General features: G+C 43.8%; 1 protein-coding gene across 1 annotated transcript in view; it reads left to right on the plus strand.

Moving 5' to 3' along the window:
* The window catches only part of PASD1 (PAS domain containing repressor 1), a 53,362-nt gene that overhangs the window by 12,870 nt on the left and 26,334 nt on the right, over positions 1 to 14,158 (plus strand). Inside the window, exons 2-3 of the mRNA XM_075162305.1 lie at positions 11,084 to 11,175; positions 12,750 to 12,806. Coding sequence (XP_075018406.1) covers positions 12,775 to 12,806 — 32 coding nt within the window. The 5' untranslated portion in view covers positions 11,084 to 11,175; positions 12,750 to 12,774. The remainder of the gene's footprint in view (positions 1 to 11,083; positions 11,176 to 12,749; positions 12,807 to 14,158) is intronic.

Raw genomic sequence — 14,158 nt, forward strand, 5'->3', positions numbered from 1 at the left:
GCAGAATGATGAATATGATTGCAGTTAATTGTTTAAATATTCTTTTATTCCTGAAGCTTTCAAAACAAATAACCATCTTTTGAGGAGCTAGTTGAGAAATGATGTGGGCAAGATAGTGCAAAAGACAATATTGGATGTGAAGTTAGAAGTGCCTCAGAGAAGAGAAAGAGAAGGGGGGGGGGCGTGTTTTAAAGAAGGAAAGAAAACCGGTTATATTATTAACAATACCAGTAATATAAGTGGCAGCAATTCTTCTTGAAAAAAATTTGTAAGCTTCAATAGTTCAAATCCATCCTTAGTGTAACAGCGATGGAATTACACTTGGATCAACATCTTTTCTGGTGCGTAAATCTTCCAGTGTTACTTAATGCAAATACGACAAATGAGCATGACTTTGTCCAAAATGCATTTGCTGACTATATTTATCATCTGTCTTCTTCATAGTAAACAAGAAGAGACATCTGTGGAGAGGGTCTGGTAGCCACAGAAAATATTTTGCATCGTAGTGTCTAACTGGTGCCATTATGAGCTATTCTCAGCTCAAAGAGCTGTTCTTTAGGGCAGCTGAGACACAAATGTATATTTGGTTTTGGGGACCCTTTGCAACCGTATTATATATTTGTAATGCAGGAAGTAAAACACTGGATGGAAAAGTGCCACTTCAAGACAACTGTGAGTGATTTTGGAAATTCTTAGTAACGAGATGAGTTTTCTCACAATAATGCTCAAGTCTAGCCCTTAATCATACACTTGAAACAAGTGGGCTCAGACCTTACGAAAGGTGTTTACTTACTCAGCTTTAAGGCACAGGCCAAGAAATAACTTGATCGGATTAGCCGAGTTTGAATAGGAACAGCAGCAAATAGAATCAAATGAGTGTGAACGATGCTGCTGTGCTCTCTATTAGAAAAATATCTGCCAGCCGCCGTTGTAGAGTATAATCCTGCAAGATGCTGACGCCTCCGGTTCCCATTGCCCGAGGGAGCTGGGCCAGGGCACTACAGGCGTGCGGCTCCCATTACTCACCTTAGTCAAACAATGGTTTTTTCTCTGAAATCCTTCTTTTCCCTGTTATATAAAGGCTGATTCTTTTCTGCCTCCTCTTTCTTGAAAGGCTCTTGACGCTTACAGGGACTGGGTGCGTTGCTGGTTATTCTCAGCTGCAAGATTACAGAGATGCCAGCGGTAAGGTCAGTGGGGCATGAACACGGCTCAGCTGGAGAGCAGATGTGAGCAGATCATTTAAGGAAAGCAGCTGAAATTCTCGGAGCCAAATGAGGATAAGACAAATTTTGAAATGTAAGGGCTTGTTTAAATTCCTTTTGACTTAGGTGCACATTATACCTGGAATGCTCCAGAATTCAATACACCAAGAGAGTAAAGAAGTTTCTTATGTTTGAACTTGGATGCATGAAGCCAAAGATGTAAAATGAGGTCAGTTAGCTCAGCTGCAGTGAATCCTTTGATATTCATTTAATGGATAAGTAGCTAAAACTCTAAGTAAGCTTGCATGGGAGACTTTGAATTTTAACTACTAAAGCTCTTTGTAATTTTCTCACAGGTCTTTTACATAGACTGGACATTAGGAAGCATTTCTTTACCGAGAGGGTGGTCAAACACTGGAACAGGCTTCCTGGAGAGGTGGTCAGTGCCCCAAGCCTGTCAGTGTTTAAGAGGCATTTGGACGATACCTTTAATAACATGCTTTAACTTTTGGTCATCCCTGAAGTGGTCAGGCAGTTGGACTAGATGGTTGTTGTAGGTCCCTTCCAACTGAAATAGTCTATTCTGTTCTGTAGGGCAGTTTAACTGTTCAGACAGCTAGCGCTGTTCCACTTCTGCTGCAATACCGCTGCAGGTCGCCTCAACCTGTTTTCTCATTTTTTCTGTCTTTGAACCAGAAGTGAAAGGTGGGCTGGTTCTGGGAAATTCCATCATTTTGGCAGTCTTTGGATTTGAGATTTGGGCTGAAGTCAAGAAGTTGAACTCTGGATCAGGAGCTGAATTATCCTCTGGTATAGGGAGGCTTTCAGTCTGGTTCAGAACTATCTCTAATCCTTTTGCCGTAGTATTTCCTTTTTTTGAATAGCTTCCTTATGTATTGAGTTCCAGAAATTCCAGGCTGGTGATACACATGGGAAACAGATTGCAACAGAGAGCAGATTAAATTACTCAGGTCTAGGATTACTGAGGCAGAACATTTTTTCTTCATGTTGTTTGAAAAGGGAGAAGAATCTTCCTTTTTTTTTTTATTTATAGGAAGAAGTTTGAGATCAAATGACTCTGGGCTGCCCTTTCATTGGTCAGTCAGTGATCACTTCAGGAAAAAATAATGAACTGGGCTTTTTTCCCCCTCCTTTATTTGAAAATCAGTTCTTAACAGTGCTGTGTATTTAAGGGCGTTCTAAGACTATAGTCTGATGCTTCAGGAAGCTTATTTTAGGAGGGAAGACTTGACTGAATGCCAATAGACGGAGCTAATCATCAGGACATCTGGATTCACTTCTTAACTCTGCTGCGTGACCTTGGGTCAATGATTTAGGTTGAGCTTTTCCAAAATGTGCATTATTTGTAGGTGCTTATTCTGGGTTTCAGCATTACTGAAAATTAGGTTGTGACTGCATTTTCTGTTTCAAATTCAGCTTCCCAAAACTGGGGCACTCGTAAAAAGAGACAGAAGCAAAATGTGTGCCCCTGTTTCTTCACTTGTACAACTAAGATACAACTGTGTTTATGGAGTGCACTGAGGCTTCCTGATGTAAAAGCATTAGAGGAGGGAAAGGATGGCAGCAAGCTGCTTGCAGAGCATCAGAAAGTAGACGTTGTTCCGCAGAAATCAAAGGACACTGAACAAGAACCAGACTTCCCAGACCTCCCACTTTACCAGCCGAGGGGCTCCCCAGACCGTGTAGAGGACCCGGCAGATCTGAGGAAGTGCAGAAATGACAGAGCCAAGGGTAGCCGGCTGTCTGCAGACTGTCTGTACAGCATCCAGTGCCTTCCCACGTCTTGCCCAACAGGAGCAGAGCAGCAGCTCAGTTGCCCTTTCTTGGAGGGGGAATCCCGGGATGTAGCATTGAGCGTGGACAGGCGTAGCAAGCCGTGCCCTTCTAGGAGGCTCTGATCTGTGTCACATACAGTCCGTCTGTGCATGCCGGAGAGGGGCAGACCTACTGTGCAGGTGTGGATCAACTATGCTAAGACGTGGTCATGTAGTGGAAGAGTCCTGATAGTATCAGGCCCCTGTCATTAAATGGGCTGGGGAGCTGGTAGACTCTTCTTGCTTTCACGGGTGATAGGCGTGTACATCACTTTCACAGGCACATCCTGACTCCAAGATCGACTGTGGTTGCTATTGGGCTTTGAAGTGAGCCGGGGCACATTTATAGGGCAATGGCCAGGGGAGTACTGTACATAGACAGAAGATGTTCGAGTTTGAAAGAAAATCCTCCAGTCCACAAATAGCTCCCACCATCTGCTGGTCCTGCAATCTGTGAGCAGATGGACTTTGAAGCCAGGTCATACACAGCGTTTTCCTTCTCACCGGAGCAAAGCACTTTGGACGTGTGGTCCTGGAACCACCTAGGACACACTCCTGACCCATTTGAAGGCCCCTGCCTTTACTGCCCAATGAAAGCAACCCTCGGGCCTTATATTTATTTTTGCATTATGAGTTCAGCCTCCAGCACAAGCAAACACAAAGCACAAGTGCTCATCTCCTCATCTGTACCGTCCTCAAGAATCTGAAATGCATTTTGTATACAAGACTGAGAAAGGCAAAGAAGAAACAAAGCAAAAAATATATTGTTTGAGGAGAAGAAGAGAACAGCTAAGGACATGAATGCTACTATTGCCTCTTTCAATGAACTGGTAGTTGCTGGGGGAGTTCTCTTGCTGAGAAAAGTAGAGGAGAAGGTATTTAGTTTAATTAGATAGCTGATTTTCTTTGTTGTCTAATGATTACATTTATTCTGTGCACGGGGAGAGCATAAGGTATAAAATAGGTAGTTTAATGACACATAGACTTTATGTAGCTGTCTGCTTGGGATGAGTTTCACCCATAGTAAATAAAAGAGAAGAGGAATTACAAGAGGGATTTCAGGGTAACACATCCAAAAAGACAGCTTTGACGTGTTTGTCCTAGTATCTACATAGTTGCCAAAACAAAATCTGAAACTGAAAAAGGGCCCAATGACCTCACTTAATGCCATAAATACAGCTGATGCAAGCTGTGTCCTCTTGCTGGGAGTAACGCTCAGAACCTCCCAGGGAGAAGCTCCAGCTGGTGATCCCTGAAAACGGAGCACAAGGTGTCAGGGTGGCCAGCACCCACGTTATAGGCAGTTCTGCAGTAGGTGCGGAAGCCAACACTGTTGAGTTAGCAGAGAGTGTTGGTTTCTTTTAAAAATGTTCCTAGCTGGTTTGCTCTGATAGTGTTGAAACTATTCTGAATGAAACCCTGAAATTAGCCAGAATTTCAGCGGTGGGTTTATGGTCAGATGTTGTCCATGTTGTTTAAGCTGCAGAATCAATAGCGTTGGGGTTGTTTTTTTTAGCTTGTTGAGCCACTGTCTTCATTGCTGAAATTTGTTGGGTCAACCTTCCCAAACACCCCCCATCCTTTGTGATTTGCCAGAGAAGTGAATATGATAAAAAGTGGCCTGAGGCATGAGAGAGGGAGCTCTGCTCACCTCCCCTTCGCATGCAGCCAGCAGGAATGGTTACTTAACTTCCAACATCAGGAGGTGAGCGGTGCAGGAGTCATCCTGAATGGCACTACTGCTTTTCTTGGTAGAAATTGCCCTCGGTATTTTTTTGCAAATTGCTCTGAAGTAAAATGTGTGTTTATATATGTGTGTCTATGCACCCACCCACACGCACGCATGCATTTGCACCATCAGGATCAGCCATAAGCAGAAGCAGAGGTTTAAGAGCATTCGTATTTGCTGGAAATTTTGGAGAACATTCTGTTCAAAAGACTTCTGACTGTTAGATTTCAATATTGCTGCCTTCTCTTTAGCTCTATGTGCACTTTTCTGGAAAAAGTCCCTTGAAAACACACATCTCAATTTCTGCTGAAGGATTAACTATGGACAACTGCCTTTGATCCCATCCTACATGAGGGAAAACTATGTTATTATTTGAGGATTATTTGGCTTTATGTCTGACTGAGTCAGGTGTGTTAAAGAATTGTTTATAGGTTTGATATCATCATTTCATACTACAACACACATTTACCTTTCCTGTAGTAACTGAACAGCTACCAATGAACACAGGTATTCAGCCAAGACTGCAGAAGTATTATTTGCATTTATGCATATATGCATTTTTATCCTACCCTGCTTGTGCCAGTCGAAGTATAGTTTTGTATTACTTAGGGTTGTGAATCAGCAGTTCTGCCTTTTGCCATGTTTTGAGAATTTTAAGAGGCTATTAGACAAATTGATAGAATTAATTAAATGCATGCCCTTCTTATTACAGAAATCCTGGAGACATTTTAAATAATATTCTACAATGTTGTATCTTGTACCTGCAAGGTTCAGTAATTTGCTGGAACAGAACAAACTTGGCCAGCTGTTTTCTCAAAAATCTTAGAGAACAAGATGTTCCAGTAATCATTTTTTCTTTTCAAGTGTCTGTTAGTTTTTAATCCTTTCCCCCCTTTCTTTTGTTAGAAAACAGCATATCCTAGTTAAAAAAAAAAAACAAAAAAACCCAGCGCACCACCATTGTTCCTCCCTGTGTCTTTCATTTCATTTCTGTGCTGAATCACAGTGTTCTGATACAGCCTTTTTTATGGTGTAATTGTTTTGCATATTCCTTTTTCTTTGGGCACCTCTTAGCTTCTGTCTGAAGCTGTTAATGCTATAATGAATGTAGTCATAAATCTGTCACAGGTAACAAGCTAAATTTAGAGCTCAATAAACCAGGGGAGGGTATGCTGTAGATAAGTGAGTGCACTGAGATGCAATAGTGGCACAAAAAGTCCACTTCTGGCAGATTAACAAAAGAGGACAGAATATTTGGTTCCCTCTCCGATTCACCACCATTACTCATGTTCCCGTAAACAAAGATGGGTGAAAATAAAGGTACAGTCATGGCACGTCACCCTGCCTTGACACCCCCAAAGAGCGAAGGTGTGCGTTAGCTGCCACGGATGAGCATGCTGTGCTGGAGCGTTGCCCTCAGCCATCCTGCGGTGGAGGTGTAGGGTGGTGTTTCTGTAAAGGATGGTGCTGCACAGCTCTACCAGTGCACTCAGGGGGATCCCAGTTCCTCCAAAGAGGCAAAGGGTCTGAAACTGGAATTAGGCGCTATCAGGCAGGACAGGACCTGGACCAAGGTGGTGTGGAAGCCAACTGTGTTGAAGGCACCCATCTGATCCCCATCAGCATGATCCCTAAGGCAATGTGTCCCTAAACAGAATTTGGCAGTCGTGCATGCCTCAGACCTGGGCAAGCCAAGAGTTCCCACAGTTAAATGGTTGATTGATTGTCAATACTGAGATCACTATAATATTTTTTTCTCTTTTGAGAAGAGGAAAGTGAAGAACACAGAGAAGAAAAAGCAATGGAAAAATGAAGGCAGATGACATAAGGAACAACAAGATGGAGAGAAACCACATTCAAGAAAGATCCAATTCTCTGAATGGCAAACCAATGGATGTTAAGTAAGGGGGATAAGTGAAAGAAGAGCAGGAAAGAGTGAAGAACAACAGAAGGCAAGGCATGGCAAGGAAAGGAGAGGGTAAATTGCAAGCCGAAAAAAATTAAGCAAGCAGGTCAAATAGTGCAGAGATGCAACTCCTCTGCCATATCTATTTTAGTCTTAGCATTTCCCGTCGTGCTTTCACGCTGAGCTGTGACGCGGCAGCGGCGAGGCAGTGCCGCATGGGGTACTCCAGCGGAGCGTAATGCCATAGCCACGCAGAGCAGCTACTGCTGCTACTGCCCGCTTGCTGCAGCGCTGGGACAAAGCCTGTCCAGAAACATTTGTCCCAAAGGTGGGTAAGTTTGTCGTCGAGTCTGCTCAGTATAAGAGAAGGACCTTTGCAGCGGAGGGCTGTGAGAGCCGCCGCTGTGGCTTTCCTCCGTGCTCTGTGTGATGGGCCAACACGCAGGTAGCTCAGCGGCGGGCACAGGCACAGGACAGGCGGCAGGGCTTCGGCGCTGCGCTGCCTGGAGAGGTGGTGATCACTTCTGTGCTAACTGCCATAAAGATTCAGTGGCACTGTTTGGTTTTTCAAATGTCATTTGCATTAGCATCTTATAATTGAATCAGTAGCACTTACTGAAAAGGTTAAATTCTGCCTTTTAAAAATTAAATCAGCTGTTTAGCTGTCAACCACAGTCATGCCCTCCTGTTGCCTCAAGAAGAATGAAACATTGGCATATTGACATATAAATCGTATTGCTGGAGAATGCATTAACTCTCTTATTTATGACTGCATTGTGCCACAAAGTGCTGCATCTTGTAATTGAGGGCTCTCTGCTGAATTCGTTGCAATGTAAAATCTGTGGAAATTATTAGCACAGCACATTTCCATAATTAAAATATTTCCTACAGTATAGATTTGAAGACTCCCTAACTGCCGTACATTACTCAAATGCAAAATTTTATGAAAATTTAAATACAAGCACAAAAGTTTTTATGCATAGAGAATATTTTTAATTAGACCAGTTGATATAGTTGGGAAAAGCAATCAAATTAGCTGGGTTCAGGGACTTTTTAGGTGACTGATGAAAGCTTTATTTGTTGCTGATCACAAAGGCATGTGCAGCATTACATTCATAGAGTGATCTCTGCCCTGCCATCAGTGACATAACCAAATAATTAAAATTAAAGCTATAATGAAGCATTCATAGGAACTGTTGGTTTCAGGGGATAATTCTTACTAATGTGATGTTCCATTAAGAGTTATCCTAAGGTAATGTTAATATTTTGCAGCAAACCAATAAATAAACATTTTCCTTAGTCAAAAGTTTGCAGTTTTAGATAGCTCCTGAAGTCAGGCAGTTCTGCAAAACAAAGAATTTAAAAACAAAATTCTCTCTCCCATTCTCTCTTCAGTAAAAAATGTGCCAGAATATTACAGGTAGCATGGAGTAGTGCTTTAACTATTAGCTGTGTGTCTGAGAAGTCCATTTGTCTTGTTAAGGCTGTCATACTACATTACCCTTTCTGTAACCCTGGAAACAACTTTAAATACTGTGATATTTGAAAAGTCTAAAATATAACTTGCCCTTAAAATGCTATGAGTGTTTTTTGAGACTCCCTGTGCAAAGGAAGAAAAAATCTCTTCACTTTACAGAGGGCTCTAGGCAATGATGGATGTGCATTTCTTTGTGAGAAGGCTGATCCTCACCTATTGTAGGTGGGGGTTAAAAATGATGCTAACAGGACTGACAAGTGTCCTCTCTCTTTACCTGCCCATAGAGTTCAGGAATCCTTGTGTTACAGGAGAGGATTTTCAGGAGCAATAAATAAATTTTGATCCCTCTGGTTAATACAGTTAAGGTCAAAGAGATTCTATCTGGAGCTATTTAAAACACTCTTAACATGCAGACATACTGCTGTCAGTAGTGCTAAGTGCCTTATCTTGCCGAGGAGTGTATACAACCCTTATGAAACTATTCTTAAGTATTCTGGTTACTATATTTAGCTCTGGCTCATAACAAGACAAAAAGCACTTAGCTAAATGTAGTCCTGAAGTGCTTAATCCGGTTAAGAATATTTTGTCCTTAGGTGTCTTCTGCTAAGACTTTTTGTAGCTCACCATCCTGCTGCATCATGCAAAAAGCTTCTCTGTGTGTTTAGGCCTGTGAATTCTTTTATGGCGATTTATTCTGTTAGAGCCTCTGGTGTTGACTGAGGACATCTCTCACGTTCATTGGGGGTGTCCCACTGGGACTGACCTGGAAGCCTCATTCCTCTGCCCCTTGCAGCTCACATCAGCAGGATGCGATAGCTGCGGCTAGAGACTGGAGAATCTGGGCTTCGTTTCCCAATTTAGACTCGGTGAGCATTAACTGGACTGCTGTCTCTCCCAGTGACCAAGCAGCTTCCCTCAACTTACTGCTATTCAAGCTGGCTGGGAGAGCAACCATGTGTACAAGGCAGAAAACCTGTCAGGCTTCCCGGGAGTTTTCAGTTGTTAGACAAGCTGTGGGCAAGGCAGTGTGAAGGTTTCTGCATAAAGCTTTGCGCTCAAAGCTTGGGAAGAATCCTTTTATTTGGCTGAATTTTTGCATACTTAAGCCTGTATAGAAAAAATCTTTCCTGAAAAGTTGTGATAGATCTGTTGGCGTATTCACAAGCGGTTTTTTATAATTTAACCCATTGCTTTAAAAAGAATTTTCTTTATACCTATGTATCTCCAAAATTATTATGAGTTAGCAAAACTTCTGTATGGGTCATTCTAGAGAAGAAACAACTGTATGATTTTGATAAAACAGCACTGACCGGTGAGCAGCAGTGACTAAGATAAGCACCGCAGGTCCTTGATAGCTCAACAGGGTAACAAATAAGATCTCACGCGCCTTTTGAACGAGGATAAAAGCTTGTAACTTGACCGGCGTACGACGACTGTGAGAACAGAAGCGTAGCAGATCCACTGTGTTTAAACTTGTTACGTAGGTGTTGTTTTCAGTTGCAGCTTCACTGGTGATATTGGGAGTTGCGTGAGATTTTTCCCTGGAAGTTCATGTTCCAAACTGAAAATGATCACTTCAGCCCAACCGCATTTTTTACCGAATCACTTACCGTTGAAACACATTAGGTATTTTATATGTTACTCCTGTACTTCTGATGTGTCAGGAGGTTCAAGCCTCTTGCAGGTTATTTTCCGTATTACATTTACAACCACCCTAACCACCCTTATCTGAGCCAATTTTTTTGAGCAAATGGACTGACATAATTTCATTGAGCTGCAATGAGCAGGAATCTGGCCTGTTGTCTCACGTTACTCACACAAACCTCCCCTCAAAGCACTCTCACTGTATCGCTGGTTAGGGTCTGCGTTGCTCGTGGTGTTCAGCCGCGACCCCGCATTTTCAGCCCCTGCCCCGTCCCAGCTGCCCTTCCCAGCATCGTGCCTGACGTGTGTCTCTCGCAGCGGTTCTTCAGCCACCTTCTTGTGTTTCCTTCCCTTCGAGGTGTTTTCGCTAGTTGGAGAAACGAAACAAGCTCTTGCTAGTCCTCTAGATGATCAAAAATGTGGGGGTATTTTCGCTTGTTCACCATGGTTACAAGTATGTAATCCCTGGTAGCGGCAGCGAGTTTTTTGCAGTGTCTTGAGCTGATGCTGGAACTAATGGTAACAGAAGAAAGAGCCATGACCCGGGGCTCAAAGCAGGGAGGTCACTTTGAGGGCATTAAAAGTTTGTTAAATTTGGAAGCCCAGCATTTGGATGTGGTTGAAGATATAACTGTCGGTCATGGACAGTCTGGTTGCATCCGTATCCTTCCTGAGAATGAGGCTCATCTGAAGCCAAACAAATTTCAACAGCGACGGTTTCAGAGCGATGGGCACTGTGGTGTGGGTAAAGTCAAGGGTGTTCATTAGTAACCGTTTAACTCGCAAACAAAAAGGAGATGTATGTTTCCCGTCAGCAGATCTTAGTGGGATCCGTCCACAAGTGGGTGTTTGTGGCTTGCGCTGACTTTAGGTGATCGTTTTCATCTCGAAAGAGGTTTTTGTTTCAAGATTGGATAGATGAAGTTTGGATCATACTTCGCTGGTTTTCATAGCGCATGCCAGGTAAACAGTCATACTTTAGAAGGACTCTGATCGATCCTCAGTGGCCATTCCTCTGCCCTGCTGGGCCACATAGCTTTTTGGACACGAGAGGTCAAGTTGGCCTTCCCAGGCTGCTTCTGCGGCAGCAGGTGGTGCACACAGAGCCAGGGGACCCAGAACATGGTCCAGCTCCCGTTCCTGGAGGCTTTGCTGAGCTTTCACCAGTTATACTTGAGCATGTTTCTAATTTACAGTGGTAGACTTTTCAGCTTTGACGTGATTGCTGCTCTCTAGGAAACGTCTTGCCTGCAACTGTGTTTTAACTGGATTTGCTTTTCCTTCCAGGATTAATTTTTCTCCATCTCTATTTACATGGTGATAAGAAGTGCTAATCCCACTCCATCAGTCTGGACTGATGAATCTGAGGAATAGAACAGGTAATTTCTAATTTGGCTCGTAGCTTTTAGTGGCTCGGCAGGGAGAACCACTTCCTCCCCATGGAGTGCATTCCTATTTCGGGACAAAAGAAATCGTACAGTTTCTTCTGCCCAGGTCATCTGCAGGGAGGGAGATCCTTGCCCTGGAGCAGGAAAGGGAGGGTAAATTTTTGTAGCTTTTACTGTGAGCAGCATCTTTGACTTCCTGTCAGTTGTGGGTGGGTTTATTTTGTGTTACTTGTGTAGCCACCAAGTTGTTTGAGCTTGGAGTAGTCTCAAAGCAGGGAAAAACATTTGGATGTACCCATTGAAAAATGCCCCTTGGGCGCTGGGCAGGGTGGGAGGGCTTTGCCAGTGAAAGTGCTCACTAGAGTTGAAGGCAGATTGGTGCTGATGCCAGGGACGGGTGCGATCTCCTCTTTGGAGGTGTCTGAGGGGGGTGCGACCCAGCAGAGCTGACCCGGGCGACGCGGCGTGGAGTGGTGGCAGCTGGCTTGCCTGCATCTGCCTGGCTCCCCGTCCCTCGGACTTAGCCCATCTGAGTCACAGAAAGCAAGTCGCCAGTGAAGAAGTTACCCTCGTGTTGAATTTTCCATCATTTCACGGGGCTTGAGAGTACCGTGTCCTGGGTTGTTGTAACCAACTGTTCTCCTTACCTGTGCTGCAGGAACAGTTAAGATAAGTAAAGGCAGCAGCCCACAATGACTGTTCTGGTGCAGGGACACATAGAACCCAGGGAACCCAGGTCACATTCCCTTCTTTTCACTGGTTAGTGCCAGGTGAGGAAGTTTTAACTTGAAGTCTTGGGTACGAATCCCAGTGGTAGGACGCAGCTCAGATGACGTGGTGGAAGTCCACCAGCACAAGCAGCAGTCATTAGCTGCAGGGTGCTTTGGATGAACCTGTCTGTCATACCATCTCTTAGATGTCCTGATAGTACTTTGCTGTTGCCTAATACTAATCTTTGGGGGATTAGCACAGTTTCCTTGTCCGTCCTGTGCCCTTCCACTGGGAAAGAAATCTCAGATGCTTTTCAAGCATTGCAATGCTTAAAATCAACCAGCAGCCTGTTTGATTTCCCAAAACGGGACCAGGCGCAGTGCTGCCTGGTACAGACATCAGAGTCAAATCGGCTCTCACATTTGCAGGGGAGATGCCGATTCCTGTGCAGATTTGCAGGGGAGATGCCGATTCCTGTGCAGATTTGCAGGGGAGATGCCGATTCCTGTGCAGAGTTCAGTGCTTTGGCAGGGTTCCCCATCCTGTGGCAGAGGGGAGTACAAAGGCGGGCTGAGGGGCTGCTGGCTCTTAGCTTTTTCCCTCGAAAGTCACGCTTATTGTAGCTGTATGTAGCTTATATGTAGCTGTATGTAGCTGTAGCAACAGTTCCACTTCTCAAGCCTCAGTAGCTGACAGAACAAGCAAGAAACTACATAACAAGAGTGGAGTTCGGGAAAGTGAATATTAAAACATCCAGGAGGTCATAAAGTACAAACCAGTAAGCTCCATGTTCTGACATCCTCAACAAGGTCAGGGAATATGTCTCAGTAAGTACTTCTGTCTTTTCCTTCCAGAGCCCTGTGTTGTGTAAACGAACTGATGGATGAAGATGAGAAGGACAGGGCAAAGAGGTACGAAGGGATGCACAGAGCACTGAGAGTAGGAGCTGTCTCGGGGGAGAATTGTAAATGCCGTGTTGTCCGATGCTTGAAAAAGTACTTGGGACCGATGTCAGGGGCAAAACCCCCATGCAGTTTACAGGCTGTGTATAGCGGACCGCAAACAGCATAATTAAGTCACCATTTTCAAGCTTCTCATAGCGTGTTTGACCACCCCTACACTGGGTTAATCAGCTGAGTGGTCCTTAAATTACGTTGTCGTGCCCTCAGATCTTGTGTTATCCCATGGCTATTTATTATCTTGATGCAGGACTCCTGACCTGTGATTTTACTGACACCATGCAGTGCTGCCCACCTGGGGTAGAGTTCCCCGTGAAACTTAGAGAGCAGTCCTGCTTTAGCACAGGTATGAGTTAGTCTCCCTTCAGAGAAGCATTTGGCTCAGTTCTAATTGTAATCATCGTACACAAGTGCCAAAACAGAGATGGCTGTGAACGTAAATGCTGGATCTGAGAACCTCCAAATGCCAACCTGAATATGAATGGAAATGCTTTCTGCATACCACACTCGGTCTAGATCACAGGAAGCATGTATCATCATGAATACACTTGTAAAGAAAATTAATTACTACTGGAAGAGGTTGTATGAAAATAGGATTATCTCAGATATGAGCATTGGAAAGAACATTTTGGAAGAAACTGAATGGATCTGCTTTCTCTTTTATTGTTTTTAATGGAGGGGAAAACCCTAATAAAACATTCTTAAATTGTATTAATGCAAGGTGGAAACTTGTCTGTGGTTTCTGCAGCCAGACTCTTAACATTCCCAGTTTCATGTATCATGGTAGCAGATTTTCAAAACCAGATACAAAAGCATGTGCTTGACTTCATTCTGCAGTTGAGATGTCTCTGCACAGCATTGTCTATAAGCTACTTTTGCAAGTACAAGTCAGGGAGCAAGGAATCCTTCGCATTTTGACCTTTATATGTGTGTGTGCTAACTGCAAAACAAAAGTTCATGAAAATAAGGTGGGCAAAACGTGAGCATGTAGATGCCAGGACTTCTCTTACTGGAGAAATTTTGCCCATAACACCTTCACCTCATTATCACCACTTTTGAAACAATGGGAACTGCCGCTGAAATGTATGTAAGGACAGAGTCTCACTCAAATGAATGTAAATCATATTTGTTACCTCCAGGCATTCCTTGCTGACGGCGAGCTCAGTCCTGCTGCAAGGCTCTAAGCACCAGCAAGGCGCTTACGCCTGAGCCTAATTTTAAACAAATAAGCAGTCCCAGCGGAGTTTAAATTCTTGTATTTGAAGTGTTTTGCTGAGGCAGAGCCATTTACCTCTCCCTGGGTC

The sequence above is a fragment of the Calonectris borealis genome, chromosome 13 (genome assembly GCF_964195595.1).
Source record: "Calonectris borealis chromosome 13, bCalBor7.hap1.2, whole genome shotgun sequence".
NCBI lineage: Eukaryota > Metazoa > Chordata > Aves > Procellariiformes > Procellariidae > Calonectris > Calonectris borealis.